This window comes from Salvia hispanica, chromosome 3 (genome assembly GCF_023119035.1).
Source record: "Salvia hispanica cultivar TCC Black 2014 chromosome 3, UniMelb_Shisp_WGS_1.0, whole genome shotgun sequence".
Taxonomy (NCBI): domain Eukaryota; kingdom Viridiplantae; phylum Streptophyta; class Magnoliopsida; order Lamiales; family Lamiaceae; genus Salvia; species Salvia hispanica.
Window position 1 is genome coordinate 31,827,110 of NC_062967.1, and position 26,556 is coordinate 31,853,665.

Here is a 26,556-nt window from a genome sequence, read left to right on the forward strand (position 1 = left end):
TACTTTATTTAATACCGGATGATAAAAGTTAGCTTTACTTATTTTTTTATTTAAATATTACTATTAATTAATTAATATATGGACAAGTAATGGTGAAATAATTTATTTATTTTAGCACTATAGTCTATACCTCCAGTAATAATGATAACAAGTAGAAATCATTGAATAAAAATGATTGTAAATCTTGTTTACAAAAGGAAATTTCATCAAGTATTTTCAAATAGATATGTAAATATTTTACTGATTTTATAGCTACTATCACGACTTTTTTTGTTTCTTTATTTTCATTTAGAGAACTAATAACCTTAAATAACCCTTTTTTTTTCTTTATAATTCAGTTGGTTGATTGGTTGTACAATTTTCATCACAAAAATATGTATACGTGTATATACATAGGGTTTTGTATATAAGCATTTGTTTTGTGTATCATAGAAGTGAACAATGTTTATAGTTAAAAAATTCAACCATCAATTTTTCTAGTAAATGTTATGTTTATAATAATCTCTTCCAAAGATGTTTCATTCTTGCATGAATTTTTAGTAGTCCCACATCGGAGGTGGAATGGATGGTTGGTTGAGTTTGTGTAGTCATAGGTATTGGGTTAAAAGGCATTAAACAATAATTAAATCAGGTATTGCGGGTATTTCGGTTATACGGGTATACCTGATACCCGATATTACCATGCCTAGAGTACTCGAACCCGTACCCGATTTTTTCGGGTAGCGGGTTGAAGCCTGAATATTTTTGCTAAGTACTGTGTGCACAGAAAGGAATAACAAGTCTCCTAGGTCCAGCGAATCCACTAGATCACAAGGTCTAGGAACTCACGGATCGTTGGAAGATCTCGGTCGTCGGACACACAGAATATCGCTTCAAAAACCCTCAACCACGTATACTAAAATTAGCACGGGGAAGTAGGGATCGATCCCACAGAGATGAATGCGTAATTAAGCATGCTCAAGGATTCGGGACTATTTTTGGGTTGGCTGCTGCCACGCATTTTTGGGTTGAGGAAATTAAACTAACTTGGAGTTGAAATCTGCTACGCTAACGGCTAGATCTAGGCAGAACAGAAATCATGCATGTAAACTGGAAAACAAGGCAATCACTAGATCTAAGAAATTATTTCCTAAATTACCTAGACCTGGGAAATAAACTGACGGTGGGGACCATTTGCTGAAAAGGTAAAGTACGGATGAAAAGCTGAAAAACAACTAACTAAAGTACTAACTAACAAGCGACATCATCTTCTCCAATCAATTTGCATAAAATTTCAGTAAAACAGAGATGGAACGTGAATCGGAAACGAAGCAGACTGGATTTTAAGCAATTTAACGAAGAACAATTAAAAACTAAGCAGATCTACGGCTACTAGACGGAGTAAAATGAAAAGAGAGCAAAAGAGTTCGAAATCCATGCACAACTTGATTCCCCTGTTCAGATCCAACCTCGGATGCTAAATCCACTCCGGATCCAAGCATCCGACACAAACTCCGACCAAAAGTATATCCATAGCTACAGATTCGCCAAACAACCACCGATCAACAACAACAATTCAGATCCACAACCTCTTTCCCAGATCAAACACAGAATTATCCAAAACAGAGAATAACATTCAACTGCCGAAATTAAAACCTCAAACAAAAGCTCAGAATCGTAAATCAACACAAGATAAACACCAACATGACATAAACTAAATGCATAGATAACCGATAAGTAGCAACAACCAAATCGACTTCCAAAACAATGAAGTTCGACGGAATAAAAGTGCGAAAAGCTGAATGAAAAACAGATTGTTTCTTCGCCCTCCGAGAGGACGGTGTTACCACTGACTTTCGCCGAAGATGAGCCCCTTAGAAACCCTAAACTATCCCAGAATTCCCATTTCCCAAGTGTGTGTGTGAGTGTGTGAGCTAAGAGCAAAAATCATGTCTATCGCATGTGCTGCATGCTCCTTTATTTATAGGCATTGAAGTAGGTCCAGCGAGGTATGAATAGTCTTTGTTGCCCTCAGCTATTGACCTCCTTCGTCTAGCCATTTTTTTCTCTTCAATTCTGCTCACTTTCCTTCATTTTTCTTTTCTAGTCCATTGTCTCCAGCTCTTCCTGGATCTAGCGTCTCCTTCACACACCTGGCTTAAAAACTGCGTTAAACCCAACAAAATACAGTGTTTTTCACCACATAACCGATGCATGAAATTAGCCTTATCACGGGTATCCGATACCCAGCGTGTATCGGGTCGGGTTTGAAATTACCCAATACCCGCTATCCATTTGAACACCCCTAGCTAATGTATACTTTCCTTTTATTTCTTATGATTATCCCCATAACAATAGATTATGTAACATTCCAAATATACAAAAACATAGTACCAAAAAATACATAAATATGCATCCTATTTTATCAATCTTATTTGGACTAATAGCACTTTTTGGTCTATTCAGATTTTTACCATAACTTTTAAATGTCACTTTAACTTGTAATACTCCAGTAAATTTCCTATAAAATTAAATTTTGTCAAAACTTAATTTTACTTGGCACACCAGGATATCTACGTCATCTAACTGTCAATAGCCTTAAACGATGTAGTCTATAGGACGAACTTATAATTCAGTAAAAAAAATTATACTCTTCGAAATACATAAGCTTTAATTCGTTAAAAAATCTACTATTATAAGTTCAAAGTTTATGTATTTTTTCACCATATTGAAATTTAAAGTTCGTAGTAAAACCTAAATCAACCAAAAGCTATAGTAGTTTTTGGCTACCAACCCATCTTATTTCACTTGATTAGCATCTAATAAAGTTATATAATCGCTTTGCTAGAATCCAATTGTTGCAAATAAACACGTTTAATTACTTATTTTGGTCACAATTACAAACGTGTTCGTGTAGAACTTTAATATTCTTGAACAAAATTTAATTTTGAGAGTGATATTAGAGGTAATCAGCAATTTAGTATTAGTCGCGTGTTGTACTATCAATTTTCCAAATTCATTAACAAAACATAAATGTTTGATAGCTTGTCATCCTAGCAAATAATACTACAAATATCTCGACGCAATCATTGGAGTGAATTTTGATAATAATATCGATACAAAATGAAATTTATGAGAGAATGAGGTAGATTCGAAAATTAATTATTAGTACTACATGGAGTATATTACTTCAATTTTAGGCATGTACATGTGTTTACAATAATTGTCAATCTAATAAATTACAGTTTATGATGTTTTTAGTGGAAAAATGTTTATAATGCTAAAAGAAATATATAGAGAAATAGAAATAGAACTCTCTAATGATCAGAGATAGCAAATATAGAGATCAAATAAACATAATATTTTGATTGAAATATATATACTACATTCGATAAAAAAAAAGCCCCCTAAAATATACGTATATTAATTCTAATATGAAGTAAAGTATATACAAATACAATAGGGTTAGCATAATACAACGTGCTCAATTATTGAATAATTGAACAAGCGAGGTCAATTTAGATTAAAAAGAAATATTTAAGAAAACATAGATCGAGAATTAGCTGTGAATTTTTTTTCAAACTAATCAAGTTATTAACCAGTACTCCATTTTCTATACACATTATTAGGTATCTGACTACAGTGTACATGTTTACAATAATTGTAAATCAATCTTCTTGTTCGTAAAATAAATTATATTAACGACTAGTATTTTTATGGGAATTTTGTTAACATTCTTTTATAGAAATATATAATGAAGAATTAAAATAATTTTGAATAAACATAATCAAGTAAAAGATTCCCGAATAATGAATATATCATAGTACTTCAGTAAGTAAGATTTATACAAATGGTTAAAATAAACATATTATTGTTCGATAATAAACATATTACTGTTCGATACTGAATAATCGAATAAATTATGTCATTTCTTAGTCTTGACAATTTTTTCAAAAAAAAGTATAAAGTTCACGGGCTGGGGATCTGCCTAAACGGGGAGTATTTTTAATTATAAAGGAAAGAGTGAACTACAAAAATGATCCATGGACTTTAAAAATATCACCAGCAGTCTCTGGACTAAGGGTTAATCTCAAAAATGGTCTTTTTGCACTGTTTCGAGACGAAAATGCCCTTTTGAGGGGTTTTGGGCAATTTGGTCTTTTTACACTTTTAACATTTTAAATATGATATTATTTCAGTTATGTACTAAATTTGATATTATTTCAAAATTATCATTCTTCTTCCCTTTTGTCATCTTTCACTTTGTTTCTTTATTTCAATATTAGATTTTTTACAAAATTAAATTTTAAATTTTAGTTTTTAAATATCAATAAATTTTTTTAATTATAAAAATTATTAAATAACAAAAACTGTGCAAAATGACCGTTTTTGATATTAACCCTTAGTCCAAGGACTACTGGTGATATTTTTAAAGTTCAGGAATCATTTTTGTAGTTCACTCTAAAAAAAATACTAAAGAGTCATGCCAAGCGTGTTTTTTTTTTCTCATACCAAAACATAGCATACAACTTCATTAAAATTTTAAAAATTGAAAATTCAAATAATTATTGCAACAAAAAAAAATTGGATATAAGGACACTTTTTAATGCTAATAATCTGTCCCACGTTACTTGAGTCATTTCTTTTTTCACTCGTTTTGGAAAAATAATAATAAATAGTTAAAATGGAGAGAAAAAAAAGTAAGAGAGAGAATAATGTAGAGAAGAGTCTTAACTATATTATTCATTTTTTTTACTTTATTTTCTTCATTTTAATTATTTATTATTATTTTTTCAAAACGAGTGCAAAAAAGAAGTGACTCAAGTAACGTGGGACGGAGGGAGTACTAATTTGTATGTCTGATTATACCCCCAACACTTCATAAAGTGTCTTTATTGTTAGCGTCTCAACTAAAATTCGGGAATACAAATAAAAGCATCATAAAAGTGTCTACTTACCAAAGTTTTGGTCTAATTAATACAACTCTGAATCATAACAAATACTTACTATTACATATATTTAATTTTAACATACCATACCAAACATATCATACTAAACATGATGTTAATAATATCAATATAATAAAAGATATCGTCGATTTATAACTCTTTATTACATACCGTGTGCTAGACAAGCACATAGTAGATAGAGTATTATATTATACGTAAGTGGGACCACTACACTGTCACGAGATGAAAAATATAATCCACCGAAAGAAAACGACAACCAACTACACGAGATAAAGAGATATACTTTAGTGCCGAATTAAACTCAAGCCATATCGCCAGTGAGAGTCTTGCAGTATTCAACTTTGCCACTTAACGTATTTTTTATTGTCAGAAGATTCGTACTAATAGTGTTGAGATGTTTTATTTTGAGGGGGAATGATATGTGAACTCCTTATGTGTGCACCACTTCGTTTGATGCACGTTTAACGTTGTTCATTTTGATCTATATATTTAGTTTGATTCTAATACATTAAAAATATTATTGAAATTTTTAATTTTGCACAATTAATAAAAATCAAAGTTTGATTTGTTATTTTATTAATTTATTTAAAATTGGAGATAACATTAGCAAATCGAACTATAATTTTTATATGAATTTTTAATGTAGTGAATCAAATTAAATATATAAATCGAAACAAGCAACACTAAACACATGTCAAAAAGTGGTGCTCACATTAGGAATGTAGCATATCATTCCTCATATTTTGAGTATGGAGATTCAAAATTAAATAAGTAAGTTAAGTGAAAGAAAATACAATACGAGAGAGTAGAATAAGAGAATGAATAAAGTAAGCGAAATTAAGTATATCGAATTTTCCCACAAAGAGAAATGACTGAACTATAATGGGAGTATAAGACGATCCAAAAAGAGAAATTTTCGAATAATCTTAGCTTGTATTATCCGTCTATTATACTAATGGAGTAAATTGAATACAAATGTCAATCGATTGTTTACCGAAAAAATAAAAAGGAATGAATCCATAAAAGCAATTCAAGCCGAGTTTATAAACAACCACCTAATTTGTAACGGAAAATGATCCTTTTACAACTTTTTCAAAAAAGAAAATATTCTCCTCTATGTCTATAAATAAAAGCCTCATTTTGTTTACTTTAGTCAATCTATAAAAATCAATCTATTATCATTTTTAGCAATATTCATAATTTTTTCCCTTCATATACCAATTTATTTTCAATGGGCTTTAATAGAAGGAAAAACTGAAAGGGGGCCTTTTGCAAATCTGAGATTTATTCGAAAATAAAAAAATAATAATTCTCGATTATTTGATTTGGCTGTTCTGACCACCCAAACCCTCACCCTCTCTGTTTTTCCTCTTCAATCACATTTTCTCTCTCTGCATTTTCCAATTGCTCTCACAAACCCTAATTCTCGCTCTACCTATACATATCACATATGCATACATCCCCCAATTTGCATCTGGAATCTTTCTCACTCTGATATTTCTGTATCGCCACTCGCGGATTCACTTCTCTCTCAATCTCGCTCTCACTATTTGTTTGTTTCGTGTGTGATTCGCCGTTCGTTGTGTTTGATTGTTACCTGAAATTCTCTGGAATATCAATTTGTTGCGATGGCGGAAAGTAAACTGGATCTCCCGGAGGATCTCATCGGTTCGAAGCCGTCCGATCAATCTTGGATTCCGAAAGGTAATCTTTGATTTTTTTGAATTCTTATCGACTAGTGATTGTATCGATTTGCTCGCTTTGTTTGGATTTGACTATATCATGTGCGAATCCGTGCTTTGTTTTGGATCTGTTTTTGCAATGTAGCTATCGACCTATATCCTAGGGTTTCAAATCAGATTCTTCACTTCTGATTTAGTATCAACTTATCGAGTGAGTTCTTAAGATTGATTGGTTCTGCTGGGATTGAGTGAATTCTAGTCTATTTACTTGTGCTCTGATTGTTTTTTTCGCTTTATTTTTAAAAATCTGTAACTGATATATTCTGGTAATATTTTCGGTACTGAAGCTTCCACTGGAAATGATGAGGACAAGGGGTTGATGGGATCACTGGATGAGTCAAAGGGTAATAATTGTTTTGCTTGCCAATTTATTCTACCTGGCACCTTGTGTATCTTCTGTATCCTTACATCTTATTGCCTTAAATCTATGTGTATTTTCTGCAGATCAAGCAGCTTCTGAGATTCCTCTGTCCCCACAGTGGCTGTATGCTAAGCCAAATGAGCCAAAAATGGTAAATCTGATAATCTTCAGTCCCCATGCATACCTGATAGAATTTGTCACTTGATTTCTTAAATTAACTCATTGATGAACTGGATTAGAGGATTACTAGTTTGGATAGTTCATAATATCTCCTAGTTCTCAGCCTTGATTCGTGATTGAATCAATAGACACATGTTAGATGAACATCTTTGTTTTTTAAGCTGGAGACTTGAAGATTTCACATACTAATATGCAATATCTAGATTGATGAAGGCTTTTGTGCAGTGTGCACTGTATCAATGTTGTTGGCTTGGCAATTTTGTACATGTATATAATTGTTAATATTTTCAATTTTTTGTTTCTGTTTTGATGCCTTTTGCAAGCCTTCTGTCTAGTTATACACGTATTTTTGTTCTAGCCTCCTGTAAAAAAATGTTTCATTTTGAACATATATTATAGCTTTGCAAAGCCTGCTAAAACTGACCACTTCAAATGTTATACCACTTAACTAGAATTTTTAATAATAAGGTATTGGTTTTTGATCTTGAGGAACTAAAACTACTGGTTTCCTCGCTACATTTCTAGTTTTTCTTTTATGTTCAGATAATCACATACTCCCTCCGTCCCACAAAAGATGTCACACTTGTGGGATGGCATGGGATTTTAGGAGGTTTTGTTTTGTGTGTTAAATGGAGAGAGAAAATATAATTTTTATATTCATGTGAGAGAACTTTTTCCAAAAAGGGAAATGTGACATCTTTTGTGGGACAAACTAAAAAGGAAAGTGTGACATCTTTTGTGGGACGGAGGGAGTATTATTTTTCTTCTCATCAGGAAGCCCGTGGCCCAAGTTCTCTGTCTCTTGGCACCTCTGCTGATTTGAACCAAAAAGAGGTTTGGCGCTCAGATGTCCCTGAGGAAAAAAAAGATTGGAGAAAGATTGCTCCTGAACCTGACAGTGCTCGCCGCTGGCGTGAAGAAGAAAGGGAAACTGGAACGTTTGGGCGAAAGGATCGGAGGAAGATGGACAGACGGGTTGACAATGCTCCGGCCAGAGAACCTACTGAGAACAGATCTTTGCCAGCAACTGACAGGTGGCATGATGTTAATAATCGCAGTGCTGGCCATGAAACAAGGCGTGATAGCAAATGGTCTTTAAGGTGGGGCCCTGATGACAAAGAAAAGGATTCTCGGGGGGATAAAAGGGCAGATGTGGAGAAGGAAGAGTCCCATAATGAAAGCCAACCATTTGTTTCAAATAGTCGTTCTGGTCCTGAGCGTGTAACTGATTCTCGTGATAAGTGGAGGCCTCGGCATAGGATGGAGGGGAATCCTGCTGGATCTGGTCAACGCACTGCTCCTGGATTTGGACCTGAAAGGGGAAGAGTTGATGGTTCAAATGTGGGCTTTACTGTAGGGCGTGGTAGATCTTCTGCTTCCATTGGAAGACCTTCATCATCTTCTCCAATTGGTGCGGCTCAGTGTGATAAAAATGGAAAATTTGTTTACCCCAGAGGCAAACTACTTGACATATATCGTAAGCAAAAGCTGGAGTCATCCCTTGCCCCTGTGCCAGACACTTTTGAGGAAGTACCCCCAATAACTCAATTAGAGGCTGCAGAACCTTTAGCTTTTGTTGCTCCGGACGCTGAGCAAGAGGTGTGGCTTATGAATCCTTGTATATCTATTCATAAGTTTTCTACTAAATTATTGATACTTTTAGACAGGATGCCTTGCAGAAATTTTACGAACTATGCTTTCTGTAACAGGCTGTACTGAGTGACATATGTAAGGGTAAAATAACTAGCAGTGGTGCCTTGTACAGTGCACTTAAGACGGGCAGATCTGGTGATAGCTTTTCAGGTGTTTTATGCATAACTGATGCACTTGTCCTTTTAAATTGCCCGTTTTTGCCTCCACTTCTCTATTTCTTTTGGTTATATCACTAATATTTCTTGCCTTGACTTCTCTATCCCTTTTGGTTATGTTTATAATATTTCTTTATGCTTCTTATAGAAGTGGCAGACGTTGAATTCTCCAACGGAAGACAGGTTTCCTTCTCTGCTGATGTCACTGAAGATATACCAGATAACTTCGATAAATCATCAGCTGATATTCATGAAGCTAGTGTCGATAGCATATTCTACGATACTTCATCAAAAGGAGGTCTGCTAAATGGTGAGAACTAGACTGCATTTTGAATATTATATTGAAGTCTATACTTTTACTCGAATATTTTTTAACTTTACTACAGAGAAAATTGGTAATTATGAAGAACAATATGAAGTTTTAGAGAATATGAACGGGAAAGAACTGGATATTGGCCGTTTGCAAGCTCTAAATGGTGCTCAATATGGTGAGTTGCTGCTAAAGGTTGCAGGTGCTGCTGTCAATCATCACCCTTTGTTTGAGAGTCTCCAATCTGTCTCACCATTTGATGTAAACAATATACTCCGTGAATCAAACTCTCTTTTATCTGTTCAAACATCAGAACAGTTCTGGTCTGATGAGCTGCACAAGACTGGGAGCAGAGCCAATGAATATCAGCTGGATAGAGGAATCCCTCCAGAGGAATTGAGTTTGTATTATCAGGATCCTCAAGGGGAGATACAAGGACCTTTTCTTGGGGTGGACATCATTTCATGGTTTGAGCAAGGGTTTTTTGGGGCCGACTTACCTGTTCGTTTGGAAGATGCGCCTGATGACTCACCCTTCCTTGAATTGGGAGATGTTATGCCTCAATTGAAATTTGGACATGAGTATGGTAGTGGAAATGAGTTGAGTTCCAATTTAGAAAAGTCAGCTGTAATGGAGGGTGCGTCTGAAACATGCTTACAAGCTGGTGCTCCAGTTCCTGAATCTGTTTCTTCCACTGTAGTGGATGGATCCAGATGGCAGTTACATGAGTTTGATAATATCCCTTCACATCAAGGTCAGTCAAATGTACCTGACAGTCATCGTCATCTGCCACAACACATGTACTCTCAGGGAAAAGATTTCAATGATTTTGGCGTCCAAGATGAAGGTCGGTTCATTGTTACTGTTTTTTATTAGTTTTGCTTTATCATCACAATGGAATATAGTTCTAATTCTTTTATCTTTATTTTGAAACAGAAATCGTGTTTCCTGGAAGACCTGGTAGTGGTGGCAGTACGATAGGAAAGACGTCGAGAGTATATGGGGAATCTGCCTCAAATAGTGGGAACCAGTCGCATCTCCCTCATGAAATGACAGAGTCTGGTTTGTCAAATCAGAATGACAATAAAATGAATCCTTTTAGATGGTCTGAGCTTGCCAGTACACACACAAGGAGTGAACAGGCACCTCCATTCAGTGGAGGCGTGCAGGAGAAACTTGTAAATGCAGGACCTGGTGGTAGACTTTCCCCTTTCAGTGCCATGGCTAATCAGGCTCACGCCCCAGAGGCATGGAATGATGCTTTTGGCAGCAGCTCACATTCGTATCAAGATGTCATGGATGGTCGCCTATCTTCCAGAATGGACCAAGAATTTAGCCAATTTGATATAGCAGAGAAGCTATTGCAGCAGCAACTTCAGCAGCAGCATCTCCAGCAGCATGGTGTGGTGCCTTCCCTTAATACGCACATGAGTGATGCAATGCTAGAAGGGGCCCCATCTACTAAGTTGATGCACCACAAACTGCTTGGTAATCAAATGGGGCAAGATATGGAACATCTATTAGCCCTTCAGCGGCAGCAGCAGAGGCAGATCCAACTTCAACAACAGCAGCAGCTGCAGCAACAAGAGCAGTTCCATCAGCAGCAAATGTTGTTGAAAGAGCAACAGCAGTCTCAGGCAAGACAGGCTCTTCTTGAGCAGTTGCCGCAGAGTCAAATGCGCGAGTCAGGTCTTGGGCAGTCTCGTGCTGCTCTTGAACAGGCTTTGTTGAAGCAGCAAATTCTGAATGATAGGCAACAACGCTCCCTATTTTCTTCTAGGCATTCTGATCCATCCCTTGAACAGCTAATTCAAGCAAAATTTGGTCAAGTGCCTCATCAAGGGCATCAAAATGATTTAGTGGATCTTTTGTCACGCGGAAGGCGTGGGCAAATTCACCCCCTGGATCAACAGATCATTCAGCAAGATCAGCTGCATGGGAGGCAGTTGCCTTTGGGGCTAAGGCAGCGATTGGAAATGGAAGAAAGGCCAATCAACCCTGGGTGGTCGCTTGATGATGCTGGTAATTTTCACAGAAATCCCTCTGCCTCTAATAGACCCATCACTGCTGGATTTGGTCCATTGGACTTTTATTCCCAACAAATTCCACCTCCGGAGGAGCATCTCAACCTTCTTGAACGCAACCTTTCTGTACATGACAGACTCCAACATGGTCTTTATGAGCCTGGCATGTTACCTTTTGAGCGTTCAATGTCATTGCCTGTGGGTCCTGCTGGGGTAAATCGTGATGTTGTGAATTCATTGGCTCGTGGCCTAGAAATGCAGGAGCAGATTGCACGGATTCAATCTAGTGGTCAAGGCGGAGGATTCTCGTCTGGCATGTTTTCTCAGCATATAAACCACCCTTTACATTCCAATCAATTTCATGATTCACGAATGGATACAACAGAGGGCCATTGGTCTGATAATAATGGTCATTTACCGAATGATTGGATGGAGTCTAGAGTTCAACAACACCTTCATAATGAAAGGCAGAGGAGAGAGATAGATGCCAAAAGAAATACTGAAGACCCTAGTTTGTGGATGTCAGCTGGATCAAATGATGACAGTTCTAAGCGATTGCTTATGGAGCTACTACAGCAGAAAACTGGCCACGCATCAAGTGACCACACTGATATGATTAATGGAGTACCAAATGAGAGAAGGCCACCTTCAGGTCATCGCCATAGGAGCATGTCAAACCAGTCATTCGGTGCTCTTTCAGACCAGGAATCTGGTTTCAACAACTCATTCACTGTTGGGTCCTTTAATTCTGATTCAGGTCTGCCACCACAGAATCGACCATCTGAGGGAATAAGCAGTATCCTGGAAATTGGTGGATTGCCTTATCGATCTAAACGTGGAGGAATGATTGCTGCTGCTGTTGATGAGGTAAGCAATGAAAGTTTTAGTAAAAACATCGCGGCAGCTATATTAGCACTTACCAATGTAGAAAGAACGAAAATGCTCACTAAGGAAGGCAATGTTCAGGGCATAATTTCTGATGCTCAAGAAGGCTTAATTGAGCAGGCTGGCTTAACTTCTAATGACAGAGGGGAAAGGGAAATGCCGGTCAATGTCCTAAGCAGGAATAAGTCACTTGGCTCTGCTGGTATTGTTTAAAGATTCCTTAATTTTCTTGTCCTTAATTTTTTTATATGCTTTTTGTTTCCTTCATATCCTTTAGAGTTGACAAACACTTGATGTGGATAAAATGGTCAGGTGTTCAGAATATCAAAATTGGATCTGATGATTCTGTTCCTGAGGACGCTGCTAAGGATAGGTAAGAAAAAATTGGCTGCTTGCCTTTTGTGCTACACTCATAAAGCTTAATTTCCATTGGTGCTTTATAGAAGTATACTAGCAGTGAACTTTATAATTTCTTACACTCATATTCAGCTACTATATGTGGGCCAAAAGATTTTTTGATGTGTGGAGGCATGTTGGATTAGCTTTAAGTAAAGCTGAATGAATAGGTTCATGAAGATTCTATAGAAGCGGTGTGATGTGATGAGAAAGAGTTGAGTTTAAAATTGCTTGGTCGACCTGAAATCATAAGCATTTATTTTAGATGTTTATGTACGTTGCTAGGGATTCAAGTTGCATTTATAGTTGGGTTGAAATCATATCAACTCTATCTGGCTTTTATCTTTACAGATATCTGCACTTCAATTGGCCTTATATTCATGTCTTCGAAGTATGCCTATCTTTTATGCTTGCCTGACCTTGCTGCAGACAACTTGTTTTTGGAATCAGTTCTCACTAGTGTAGTTGTGAATAGGTTGAGATCGTCCAGTTCTAAAGGACCAGAGAATGTCTTGCTGAGGCGTCCACCTGTATCACGAGCTGCATCTTCTCAGGAAGCGCTGTCAGAGCTGAATGTTGACTCAGTCAGAGGGAAAAGTGTTCCAAGTGCAGTAACTCCTGATGGTAAGATGTGGCATAAATTTTGTAGAACTTTGAGTAAACATTGAGGAGGATGTTAACTTTGTGTGATTGTTAAATCACAATAATGTTCTCTAATTCACCACATGGTTGCAGGAGTGAGAAGGGAGGTGGGTGTTACAGCTGTAGGAAATGTTGAAGCGGCTAGCAGAAGAGATGTGCAGTTCCGAAGAACATCATCCTGTAATGATGCCGATGTATTGGAAACATCATTCAGTGATATGCTTAAAAGCAGCGCTAAGAAGCCAACACCTCAAGAAACGCATGCTTCAGCAGCAGCAGCTTCAGAGGCGCTGGATGGAGCTTCTGGGGCTCGGAACAAAAAGAAGGGCAAGAAAGGCAGACAGATTGATCCTGCACTTCTTGGTTTCAAGGTCACTAGCAATCGGATCATGATGGGCGAAATTCAGCATGTTGAAGATTAAATAGAAGAAAAGGAATGTGTTGTACTGATCTTGTTCACAATTATTGTACATGACTAGAGTTTTGTACAGTTTTTGTAGAGGTTAATTCTTTATTTTATTTTGGGGGTTGAGTTGAGTGAGAAGAAGCATTTGGCCCTTTAGAGGTCAATTGGAATAGTCGATGATAAACATTTTTCATAGAAATGGCAATAATTTAATGCAGTCTTCCTTATTTTACTATGCTGATATATGTATTAGGGTCTTAATAATATTTTTTTAAATTTTGGTTCATTATACAACTTTACAAGTCAATCGGAAAAATAATGAATTTTAGATTCGTTAAAAATTGTTCTTCTATAGACTTGAATTAATATATGGAGCTTCATTAACCTCAATTTGGAAGATAGATAAGTTTGGTTATTACAATTCTGCATGATCAAACCATGAAGCTACTCCAGTTGGGTGCTACTATCAATGAGATGGGAAATGCACCAGGGAGCGTTCAGCTCGATATCTAAGAAGACGATGACGGATTGTTGAAGAGTATCTGATTAGCAGTTCGACCCATGATCCATTCCGACTCAGAAGATGACAACTGCGCTTGTTGAAGAAGTTGCCACACTGCTTCTTTTGCTTCTTTGTAACCGCATTCAGGGACAACGTAAGGGAAGTCACTGTTTCAATTTCGAACATGTTACTCGTCCATTCTGCTTCTATCGAATCTACAAGAGGATGTATGTTACCTTCCCCACATGATGCGGTTAGCACCATAGCTCGACACCACTTTTGTTACAAGATCGGACAAATCTTCATACGGGTATGGACATCTCGACACTCTGAAGAGAGCGCTGAGTTTCACGTACACCTGTTTACACGAAGGGGAACTTTACTTTAGGTGATCGATGATTTATAACGCACATGATTGAGTACAAGAAGTTCAAAACTTGTTCAGTCCATGAAAGTGAAAAAGGAGAAGTAATGAATGTAGAAGAACCAAACCCGCCACTACACTACTCGTCTCCCTAGCATATAGGAGTATTTCGTATTTCCCCTCCCTACGGACTCACAAGACTAAATAAAGGAACACCAATGGTTAAACCTATTGCTAACCTTCCTCCCGTTTCCTTGAAAACAACGTGAAAATTGTGAAGCTAGACAAGGAGAAGAGTATAAGCAGTTGGTCATAGGGAACGAGAACTACAATAAATGAAGAAACTGGGTTTAATTTTTACATTACCTGTGGAAATCTAGATAAGTTTAGCAGCTTCGAAAATAATTGTTCTTCTTCCTGATTTCTGAAGGAATAAGCATAGAAGAGTAGAAATGTTACATTTGTTGTGCTGAATGAAAGTTCATCATAGTACTAATCAGTTTTGCAGCTTACTTTGGAGGTTTGCAGAAACCCAAATGGTCAAGTAAAACAACTGTCGAAGGAAACTCCGTGCACAGTTCTTCAATTTCCGATAAATGCAGATCAAGACCCTGAAGACAAGATTTCCATGTTTTCGTGTTAAACAGAAACTTCAAATGTTATACGCTATGAATCAACAACGAAGCGGATTGAAATCGTGACATCACGAATTAGAAAAACATCAATGATCGTAAATCTATACAAATTGGAAACCTTCATACACATGAAACCAACGGGAGCACCAAGCTCTCCAGCTTTGGCAAACATCGCCTTCCCAACTTCATTTGTCATCTGCAAGGACACAGTAATATTAACTCCGGCAGTTTGCTAAGAAAACATACAACAAGAGAGCTCGGGCAAGAACAATACCAACTGACCAGATGGCCACAAGTACGGATTGAATCGCACAGCGCGATAGCCATCCTGGAACGACATACTTGAATGTGAATATGATTTTACAGAACCAAAAAGTGTATGATAAATTGACACTCAAGATTTTCTAGCCTCGGAAATGAGCTCTTCCAGCTGTTTGACGCCGGTTCCATCTTCAGCCGGATTCGCAAGACAGCAACCAAAGAATTTCGATGGATATTTCTTCAAGACACTGCCCAAAAACTAACCCCATGTAAAGAAAGCTATTGAACAACATAAAAAGATCTCAGCTTCAAACTAACACAACTCGTAAAATGCTACTTCAATCCGAATTCCGAGAGCATCAAAGGAGAAACTAACCTTGTGACATATGAGTGATCAAACTTATGATTAATGGGTTGCACTATAAGGGCACCATCCACTCCAGCTTGCCCCATGCACTGATTTTAGCATGTTCAGTTCAGTTAAAAATTCAAGATAGTGGCTTAACTTTTCAGATACTGAAATTGAATCCTACAGGTTTCCAAACTGTTGTTGAAAAAACCAATCTCACTAGAAATTCGGTTTGAGCTCCAATTGGGGCTCAACTTATTAGGACAAATTAGGTTAAATAAAAATCAATTACAGCAAAATTCGAAGCTAAGCACATACCTCAAGCAGGAATTCAACATGACCCGGCAATGTAGGCTCCTGACCCGGAAAATATGGATACTTTTCTGCAGCCTTAACATCAAACACAAAAAAGAGGGAAATTGAAAAAAATGAAAGAAGGAAAAGTAAAAATTTTGACATTTGGGTTGAGTTAGGAATTGAGAATGAGGGAGATGCACACCTGTTGGGGCGAGGCCCAGACGTGCAAATGGGAATCGATGATTTTAGGTGGATCGGAGGAAGCGGCGGCGGCGGCCATTTGGGATCGGCGGCGTGAAGTAGAGACGGCAGAGACTCGTTTTCTTCTGAAGCAGCCAAACCCAAAAAGAGTTGAACAGGATTCAGCTGTGACTGAGAGCTGCACCCATCTTTGTGGAGTTGCCATATTTTTTCTTCATTGGATGAGATACTAACATTTTTTATTCAATACTAATATTTTTATTCATTTTTTTATTTATAAATTCATATCAAAATGAGATACTCCACGCCTAAAAAAAAAATGAATGGCGTTTATACATTTTTTCAGTTATTTTCGTTAATATTTTTTAAACTTCGTTATGTATTAACTTGATATACATAATAAGAAACGAAGAGAGTAATAGTCATAGTACGCCGTGAGTATTGCCCACGAAATAGCAGGGATAAAGAGTAAGTATATAATTTGGTAAATAACATGAAATTATGAATTGTAAGACTATTCATATTTCTAATGCAAGAATTAGATATCAGTCTCACTATTTTAGAATGCCTTCTACGACGACTTATATTTTGCGTGATTGAATACTTAGTTTTGATATTTAATGATGATAGTTATTACAATACCACTTTAAAACGATTCATATTTTAAATGTGAGAATGTACACCAATCTGGCTCGGCAAGGAAACAATTATTTTAACGTAGACAATGCGAATGATTACTCTAACAATGAGATAGTCTTAGAATAAAAACCAACCAAAAATTAATACTACTATATTTAATCAGACTCCCTCGCCAGTTCACTATATTACTCTCATTTCAAGACAATTTTATCAATTATTCTCATAAATTACCAATTTTTATACTCCTACTACTATTTAATTTTTAAATTTATTTGTAACTCATAAATTGGACAGATACTACTATTTTATATTTATGACCTAGGCAAGAGTAAAATATTCCAAAGGGTGAAGAATGTGAGAGCGGATATTCTGAAAGGACTTACCTGTCAATATCAAAAGATACAACACCCTAGTTGTAATTTAAAATGTCGTCATCTCCGTCATCTCAAATTCAACTACAGCTAGCCATTGCTAAACCCTCCTAATCCTATCCTCCTCTCTCTCTCTCTACGCAAACGCAGTCACTTCAGCAGAGAGAAGAACCGACAATGGCGGCCTCATGTGCATCTCTGGTATGTCTACATCCTCCAAACCCTAATTTCTCCATTTCTTACTCAAATCCTTTCTATGCGTTGAAATTCTATCCTCGTTTTGCTTTAAGTCCAACATCAGCTCGGTTTCAACTCCACGAAGCGTGTCGCCGGTCAAAATTTCGAGCTCACTTTGCTCCTTCGCGTCTGTCAAGCCTCCGAAATGTGCATTTTCTTCGCTGTCATCATCCAGCTCTCTCTCCGGTCTGACGCTGCCTCGTTGTGCGATTAGGAGCAGAAGCGCCTCCATGCCTTTCAGAGTCCGAGCTGTGGCTGAGGTTTGCCTGTTTCTCGATGATTTTACGGATTTGGCTTGATATTCTATATAAGCTTATAGATTCATGTGTTCTAGCCTTTTGTGGTTATGGATTGTGTTTGTTGAGTCGTAACTTCTGTTTTTCCTAAAAGTTAGAGCACACTAGAAATTGTGATATCCTTTGTGAAAATTTGGGGTGTGATATGTTTGTTATCTGTGTGAATACTCTGATTGTGAGGTTTACATTTTTCGAGATAGTTGCACAGTGTCTGTTCTTAATAATGTTGAAATTAGCCACCAATCGCATTTTGAGGAATCCAGAATGTATCTAGTGTAATTGCATTTGGCATTTATAAGTTAATAGATCAACTATATCTTTCATGTGTAGGCTGTTTCTTGGTATCCATTATGTTTCTAAGTATTTTATATTATCAATCCATCAGCTAGAAGTTTAAATGGTTATTGGGGATATCTCCAGAAAAGTTCCAATCTACTTCAGAGATTTGAGTTGAACAATGATGACAAACAATACACATAATCCTACCAGGGAGAAATTATGTTATGTTTCAGTCAATTTTCAAAAGATATGTGCTACATTTATTGCAAGCAATATGCAAAAACTTCCTTTTCTTTATGCTGATAACATCTATTGTCTTATTATACATCTGAAGTTTACATCATAGCTGTTTTCATTCTTCATTCAGGAAGCTGCATTGCAAGCGAAAGTGACCAACAAAGTTTTCCTCGATATAAGCATTGGAAACCCAGTAGGGAAGTCTGTGGGAAGAATTGTAATTGGCTTGTATGGTGATGACGTGCCACAAACTGCAGAAAATTTCCGTGCTCTATGCACAGGTATGTCACTACTGACTCACAGTCGAGGACATTTTGTTATCTAACTAAATTAATTTTTGCTTTATGTTCGAATATTTGATTGAATAGGTGAGAAGGGATTTGGTTACAAGGGTTCGGCATTCCACCGTGTTATCAAGGATTTCATGATTCAAGGAGGAGATTTTGACAAAGGAAATGTAAGCTGTTATTTTATCTGGCACAATTTTCCTTTCTAATGCTGTAACTATTGATTTGGAATGCTTTTACATTATATTTGTGATTGAAAGAAAATTTTAAACACATATCTTGTATTTTTGAAGTGATTGCAATAAGCCAACAAGATAATAATTAGCGTGCATGACTTACTTTGTCAAATTAAATGTCAGAAGCATCGCATGCACCTGTTGAGATTTTGGATCCAAACCTGATAACTTTATGATACTAACAATATGTAAGGAACTTTATGTCCTAACCTGTAGGATTGGTTCTAATGTCTTGACTTCACTGATTATATTGCAGCCCGAATTCATCAAACATAATGCTATTCTTAATCCTCTGCCTCCAGCTTTTCCCAATTTTAATTGAAACTAGCTTGGTTTCTTCCTTGATGTCCTGCTAGCTTTGGCTATGTTTTTGGTGTTTATTTTGTTTCTGCTTTTATGCTAACGAAATTTATAAGATGTAAGGTTTTGCAGTGTTGCATTGCTAATGATAATGACTATTATTTGGATGTCCACGTTTTCAGGGCACTGGTGGAAAAAGCATCTACGGACGTACCTTTAAAGATGAGAACTTTAACCGTGAGTTTAAACTTTCCTTCTAACAACCAGTTTACTAAATTTTATTTTTTTTCCCCATTTTTTATGTTGATTAATAAGCCCCTTCTATTTCTGCAGTGGTTCATTCTGGACCTGGAGTTCTTAGCATGGCAAATGCTGGCCCCAATACCAATGGCAGCCAATTCTTCATTTGTACTGTCAAGGTATGTTGCATTCTGGTTCGACTTACTTTCATTTAACCTTAACATAGTACTATGAAAGTACTAAACATAGATGACTATACATCTGGTCAGTTATTGTTCTCCGAAGGACAAACAACAACATGCTCTTGGACCTGCTACTTTTCCAATTTTCTTAGATATCTTAAATGGACGACACTAATAATTGTGGATAAGAATAGCTCGTTACTTAATATGATTTCATAGTTTGTTTAGTCTTTTGTTGACAGGAATGGCTCTTTTCTTAATAAGGTTTTCTAGTTTTTTTAGTCTGAGATTTGTTGAACATTTAGCATGTCTCTTGGACTTCTTTCTCTACTTCCTTGAGCACAATAGTGCTTTTCATCAATTTTTTAGATTATATGCAACCTACCTACCTGAAACAGAAGCCTCTCAGCGGCTTTGTGAGATAAATTGTGTACTCATATTTCTGACTAAATTCTTTCCCTTTCACCTTTCTTCTTAAACATGGTAGCTCTACTTAACTGTTTATATTCCTTTCACTTTGAGTAGAAAATTCCCTTTTAACAACTTCATATCTCATAGTATATCTGTATGTTCTGTAAATGCTGGCATACTAGTTCAGTTCATCACAATCTCAACTAAACTGATGGTTGAACAAATTCTTTTGGCCACAAAAAGAAAAGCAGATATCAAAATGTGCAGTCTAGACAAAACATGATGCAGTTTTTCATCGAATGTGTTTGACACTTTGTTTTTAAATTTCATTGCAGACTGCATGGCTGGACCAGAAGCATGTTGTATTTGGACAAGTTCTGGAGGGTATGGATGTTGTTAGGACGATTGAATCACAAGAAACCGATAGAGGTGATCGTCCGAGGCTCAGGGTTGTGATAAGCGATTGCGGTGAACTTCCAGTGGCTTAAGGGTGATTTAGGGCCAATGAATGAGGCTTTTTTGTGATGGGATAATCCTAAGAGGACAGTTGAGGCTTTGTCAAACTATTTCTCTATGTTGAGGGAATTGTATTTGTACTTGTCATGTTAACTTTTCGATAATAAATGAAATTAATTCTCCTTGACATTTATTCACACTTAGGTTGTCTCAAGTCTCACCTCAAAAACATTCATTAATCATATTATTAAATAGTCTATTTTATGGACATTCTCATATATGGCCTATGATTGTGCAATGAATAAATCAACACTTCAAAACAATTTAATCGTTTTCTTTTTTTGATAAATTTGTTATTGATGGTCGAAATCACATACCGACAACAATTAGCCATAGTTTACTTGAAATTTGTTTATTTATAGTGCAAATAATTGAGTCATGGAGTATAATGACAAATCTTTTTACGTGGGACATTTTCAATTATTTAATGTCAAATCAAGATCATTGTTATTTGTCTTCTGGTTTTGATTACTGACGTTAACAAAAAAACAATTAGCATAATCATTTCTATTCCTCCGTACAAGTTAACTGTATGCCCTTGCACGATTTCAATCTGAAATTCGTAATTTGCATGTTATCCCCAGTGGAGTCGGGGCGGACATCCCATAGCCTTACCGACAGACTTCCTAAAAACACCTCTTGCCACGCCATAAGGATCTCCCATAGCCTTCCCAGCACTGCCACGTCATAAGGACTTCCCACTGCACAGTGGCGGACATCCCATAGCCTTCCCGCGCAGACTTCCCGCAATAAAAAAAAAATCACAAATTCACCAAATTAAACAATTTTCGGAATTAAAATTTCACCTCGAATACGGGAAAATACGAGTCGTATATATAGATTTAAAAAAAAATGGGAAGTCCGCGCGTCGCCGCAATGGCGGACGTCCGCACGCCCTTCCCGTGTCCGCACAGGATATCCGTATCCGCCCTCCGTCGCCCCAATGCTGGACTTCCCGCATGCCCTTCCCCAAAGCCTCTCCGAAGTCCGCCGGGACAACCGTCTTTGAGGATGCTCTAAACTTCCATTAAATTTTGGCTTTCATATGCTACAAGTTTTGAAATCTGCCTATAAATTACACGAGCTATTGTTTTATAATTTAACAATTAAATTATTGATTTGTTCTGATTTTGTAACCAAAGATTTCAACACAGACATAACTTGATGACTAACACTATCGAACGTCAACTAAAATAATGTCATGTTTCATGCAACGAAAAAATATCATATAATACTAAATTTCATTTGTTGAATTAGAGTTTAATAATTTACCGTTAAACTCCCCTACTGAAATTATGAGACCTTTTATCAAACAACACAATTAACAAAATTAAACAGATTGTTAAAAAGAAATAATATTTGCTACTGATTACTTATCACATTATGCTTATTTAGTGAATAACTATGTTCATGTACTGGAGTCTCCATCTCCACATAACTTAATATTTGGCTTCTACATAATAAGTTAAGTGTTTCTTATATTAGTTAGTTTTTTCTGGAACTTTGCACGCTTTTTTCTTAAAAAAAGAAGGAATAATAACTGAAAATTCCACTCATTAAGACAACCAATATAAATTTATTATTGAATATTTGTCTGTGGGACCAGCACAAGTAGACGACACATTTGACAATTCCCCAAGGCCAAGAAAATAATTCACACACTTTTTCCCACCCACACAACAGCCACATTACAAAACAATAAGGCCCCACATGTAGTAATATACACATAACATAATATATGCCAATAATAAATAGGGAGTATATATTTTTATGCCATCTTTATTTTACAAGTCATCATTTTCATCATGGTTGGCCTATTTGCATCACATTACCTGTGGCTGGAAAACAACCTCACCAACAACAATTCATCCAAATTAAATGCCTCTTGTTTCTTTATTTATGGATCAAAATCTACATTCATTAATTTTCACTCCAAAAATAATGGGACTAACATAATATTACCATGAGAATATTAATGTAATTACAAACAAATGAAGCCCAAAAACACTGAAATATACAGTTACAATAAGCTCTACAGCCCTAACCAAACTGATTTTGCAACTGCACTAAGGTATATGTTTACTAATAAGCCAACTAATATTTACATTTTACACCAAGAGCTAACTTTTTCATGAGCATGATCTTATAAGGCCTAGATTGTAAAGGAATTTTTCGGATCTCGAGAGAAAGATGCTACCTAGAGAGAATCCGCCGCTCTGCTGAGGCGGTGAGGTTGAGTAGGCATCCTCCTTCACGCGTAGTATGGTCATCCCGATTTCTTTCCTCACTGCCTCGATGGTCTCATTTTTGACGGTGCTTCCCGATGCATCAGTCACGTAGAAAATGTTCACTGCCTGCGTGCCCCTCGTTGTGACCTCAGCTCGGGTGACTGAAAGGCCATTTTCCCTGAATATACGGGTGCAATCTGACAAAAGGCCAGCTCGGTCATCACTGCATAGTTCCAATTTTATCCCCTGCATTACAAATATGCAAAGTCATATGGAATCCCTTAGTAAAAAACATAGTTTTTTTTCCAATTGTACCTCAGATGATCTCCTCTTAATTGCTGCTTCGAGGCAATGAACTAGGCGCTGTCTTTCCGCTTCTGAACTAATGGGGCATCCGTCCCTATGTCGGATGAAATATTCCTAGCAACGATACAGAGTGAAAGTAAGACAGACAAGAACCAGATAAAGTTTTAGACTGCTCTGAATATACGGTAAAATGTTACCTGTTGAGCCTCCGGCCCTTCGCCATTTACAGTTCCATGGAAGATCGCGTATTGCATATCGGTTATGGTGCATACTGTATCAAAGAGGAGCTTAGGACGATCGGGGCAGCTCATGTGCACCACCGTGTATCCTTTTTCTACACAGTTTTCGACAGTCACGAGGGGCTTGATCCGTTCATCTGTCACACTACCAGCATCTTGATTGTCGTAATCACGGTCAGCATACAACATTTGATGCAGCCTTCTCTGAGTCTGAGTGGAACCAACGGAGACAGATGTATTGGCGCTTCTCCATTTTCTGGTGCCTTTTAAGACATAGAGAAGAAGCTGCTTGATGTTATCGAGCCGATCAGTTTCATCTATTGGCAAGCCATTTGCTGCATCAGTGATGTAAACAACGGAAGCCATTCTTGAGTTGTGGGTCCATACTTCTGCGGCAACTACATTGCACTTATGGTCAGCAAGAATGGCAAAGATCTCCGAGAGCAATCCTGGCCTGTCTGGACCAGAAAGCTCAATCATTGTATGCTCTCCAGCGGACTGCACCCCAACAGATCTCTCCAACGCTCGGAAGCTGCACCCTCTTGGTCCCAACGACTGTAATATAGTAAAAGAGTGCTTTTTTTTTTATCGATCATACAATAGAAATCAGGACCTATGACATTTAGACGTAGATATGATTCGTGATGCATTTTTTTCCTGTGAAATCATCTTCTAGTTCTAAACTGCATTGCATATAATACTGATCATACAATAGAAATCAGGACCTATGACATTTAGACGTAGATATGATTCGTGATGCATTTTTTTCCTGTGAAATCATCTTCTAGTTCTAAACTGCATTGCATATAATACTAATCGCAACAATTAACGAGAGAAAAGAACATAAAACCTCAATAGGAAAGCCAACAAAGGGACTTGACAACATAAACATCAGCATTCATAAATTCTCCCAAACTTAACAGTTAACAATCCATATAATCTATACGAATCAATGATTTTTTCTGGACAAAAAGAGTTGTATGAATATACCCGTTGAACTTTCTCCGAAATGTTATCATCATAAACCTTATTCCCGAACTCATCCGTGACATGAAAAACTGCATTTCGACACCAAAAAAAACAAGTAGCCTTTCAGCACAAAAAACTTCATCACATTCCCAATCAATACAAAAAGATTCAGCAAAATTCACCATCCATAAACCATCCACCATCCGAGAAAATGTAAGCCCTCTTGATTTGCAGATTCAGATCAGTAAGAACTTGCACCACCTCCAACAGACTTCCCCTCTTATTAGCACTGTCAACCTACAAATTTTCCCCCAAAAATCACACCCTAATAAACCTAATTCCTTTTCAATCAAACAGTGACAGAATATTCCAAATTCGAAGCAAAACAACATAATTCTGATACCTTAATCAGCGTTGCCTTCTCATCAAATGCGTTGTCAATAGTTACCCTACACAATCCCCAAATCAAGACAAAGATTGAATCGAATTTTCATCAAACAAAAACACAGAATGTAATTTCCAGCATGCAATTTTCGAATTCAGATAAAAAAAAACAGAAAAATGATGAGAATTGAAGAAGACTAAAGAGAAATGAGTTGTTACCTCGGTGGATTCATTCTAGAAACAAGCTTCTCGAACTCGTCATCGACACTGACTGATGAAGACGAGCAATACATTTCTCGGAAAAAGAATTTTTAAGGGAAGAGAATAAAAAATATTTTCTGGGGTCAGAAATTCAGAGGCTAAAACGACTGAAAAATTGAATCTTGCTGAATTGTGAGGAGGAAAAGGAAAGAGGGAGAAGGTAATTTGGGTGAGAAATGGGACAGTGAGATTTTGGAGGGACTGTTTAATTTGTTTTCTTATTTTTTTTGGAGGGACACATTTGAAGTGATAAAATGCACATGTTTAAAAAATGTGTGTGTGAGAGGTTTTTATAAAAATAAAATGACGGTGCGCGTCGCGTGATTGGCCGAGGCAAGTGTGACGTGCCGCGGCCGGTGCTCCCCTCTCAAGGGCTTAAGCCGCTATAAAGCGAATAAATTTCATTATTTTAACTTGTACTAGTTATTGACCGATTTTTAGTATTTTGAGTGAACTGTAGTGCAAAATAGTGACCAGCAGCGGCCATCGCCACCGAGTTCACTGACCTGTCATGCATTTGCGGACATAAATACAAATAATGTGGGCCTTAATATATTATTTTTTGTGTGAATCGTTGTGCAACATCTTGTTTGTATCACATTAAAATACGTGATTATGCCACTCGTAAAATACAATTTTCAGCGTTTCATGTTGTGATACGATGCCGGTGTTAAGGGTGCCCTATTATTTTTTACACTATCAATGCAAAGTAATTTTATTTTATTTTCTTTATAATCTCGTTCTTGTGAAATAGTATAGCTAATAAAACGTAATTTAATTGGCCATATGGGATCATATTTTTAGTTTTGTAATTGCATTACATAATCACAATTTGCATAGGTAAAGTTGACCGTGAGACAATATGTGCGTGCCTCAACGTAATACAATAAATAATTAAACATAAAGTCGATGTAGATCTTTTGACTAATTCCATATCTAAATTTTAGGAGCCAATTAGTTAATCATGACTAAGATTATAATCTAATTAGGAGAAAATGTAACAAATCAATGGACTAATTCCTCCGTTTAGATCCTCGTATTCTTTATGATTTGTCATTTTTCATTTTTTCAAAATAAAATACTACTATCAACTAGAGGTACTCTATAATAAATCATATCTTGCTACCTCTAAATTACATAATCGTGGAAGTTAGTTAATCTTAATTATTTACTGATTTGATCCAGATTATAATTTTGAATATTTAACTTCTCACTTTCCAGATAACAGGCCAATCCAATTTGATATATCCTATAATATTTTCAATTATACTACTTTATATTTACAGAGAAAGAAATATAATTTCTTATTCTATATAGGAATACTAATCTTTAACTATTATCATTGGCTGAAACACATAAAGCGTGAGGGAGGGTTTAAGCCTTCCCAAATTATTATTTTTTATTTTTTTAGTTGTATAATTTTATAATTTTGTTATTATTCTGTGTGAATTAATGTGCAAAAGCCCCTACTAAAATGATAAAGTATAAGAAAATTATTATCACATCTCAAATTTGAATATATAGCCCCTGCCATGACAATTTTCTGCATCAGATTCTAATAAGTGAATCTTATATTAAACCGTATTTATCAACGTATATGGAATAATGACATACTATAATGTACAT

The 26,556-nt window shown here is 36.5% G+C and overlaps 4 protein-coding genes across 8 annotated transcripts; 2 read left to right on the top strand and 2 right to left on the bottom strand.

The window, feature by feature from the left end:
* The first annotated feature begins 6,292 nt into the window (after positions 1-6,292).
* LOC125215861 lies at positions 6,293-13,920 on the top strand. Of its 5 annotated transcripts, none has more exons than XM_048117428.1 (13): positions 6,293-6,653; positions 6,979-7,035; positions 7,136-7,203; positions 8,007-8,831; positions 8,942-9,035; positions 9,189-9,350; positions 9,427-10,197; positions 10,287-12,026; positions 12,132-12,241; positions 12,341-12,461; positions 12,572-12,632; positions 13,131-13,279; positions 13,391-13,920. In XM_048117428.1, exons 1-13 carry the CDS (start codon positions 6,578-6,580, stop codon positions 13,717-13,719), a joined length of 4,563 nt encoding a protein of 1,520 aa, XP_047973385.1. In that variant the 5' UTR covers positions 6,293-6,577; the 3' UTR covers positions 13,720-13,920. The 5 variants fall into 5 exon arrangements, with proteins under 5 accessions (XP_047973385.1, XP_047973387.1, XP_047973386.1 ...); XM_048117430.1 differs by having other exon boundaries at positions 12,380-12,461; XM_048117429.1 differs by having other exon boundaries at positions 9,427-9,528; positions 9,664-10,197; positions 10,287-12,241.
* Positions 13,921-14,060: 140 nt separating this feature from the next.
* Positions 14,061-16,532, bottom strand: LOC125215862 (4-sulfomuconolactone hydrolase-like). The gene is made up of 10 exons (XM_048117431.1): positions 16,314-16,532; positions 16,133-16,204; positions 15,842-15,921; positions 15,614-15,713; positions 15,479-15,532; positions 15,323-15,400; positions 15,083-15,180; positions 14,936-14,993; positions 14,442-14,563; positions 14,061-14,372 (listed from the first exon to the last, which is right to left on the bottom strand). Exons 1-10 carry the CDS (start codon positions 16,515-16,517, stop codon positions 14,213-14,215), a joined length of 1,026 nt encoding a protein of 341 aa, XP_047973388.1. The 5' UTR covers positions 16,518-16,532; the 3' UTR covers positions 14,061-14,212.
* An 856-nt stretch (positions 16,533-17,388) lies between these two features.
* Positions 17,389-20,676, top strand: LOC125215186 (photosynthetic NDH subunit of lumenal location 5, chloroplastic-like). Its single transcript, XM_048116526.1, has 7 exons — positions 17,389-17,523; positions 17,613-17,819; positions 18,502-18,652; positions 18,740-18,828; positions 19,377-19,431; positions 19,528-19,613; positions 20,363-20,676. The coding sequence occupies exons 1-7, from the start codon at positions 17,500-17,502 to the stop codon at positions 20,513-20,515; spliced, it is 765 nt and encodes a 254-aa protein (XP_047972483.1). The 5' UTR covers positions 17,389-17,499; the 3' UTR covers positions 20,516-20,676.
* A 1,806-nt stretch (positions 20,677-22,482) lies between these two features.
* LOC125211622 (ACT domain-containing protein ACR4-like) lies at positions 22,483-25,176 on the bottom strand. Its single transcript, XM_048111498.1, has 7 exons — positions 24,889-25,176; positions 24,689-24,734; positions 24,468-24,582; positions 24,307-24,374; positions 23,275-23,871; positions 23,087-23,191; positions 22,483-23,017 (listed from the first exon to the last, which is right to left on the bottom strand). Exons 1-7 carry the CDS (start codon positions 24,960-24,962, stop codon positions 22,673-22,675), a joined length of 1,350 nt encoding a protein of 449 aa, XP_047967455.1. The 5' UTR covers positions 24,963-25,176; the 3' UTR covers positions 22,483-22,672.
* Positions 25,177-26,556: the final 1,380 nt, after the last annotated feature.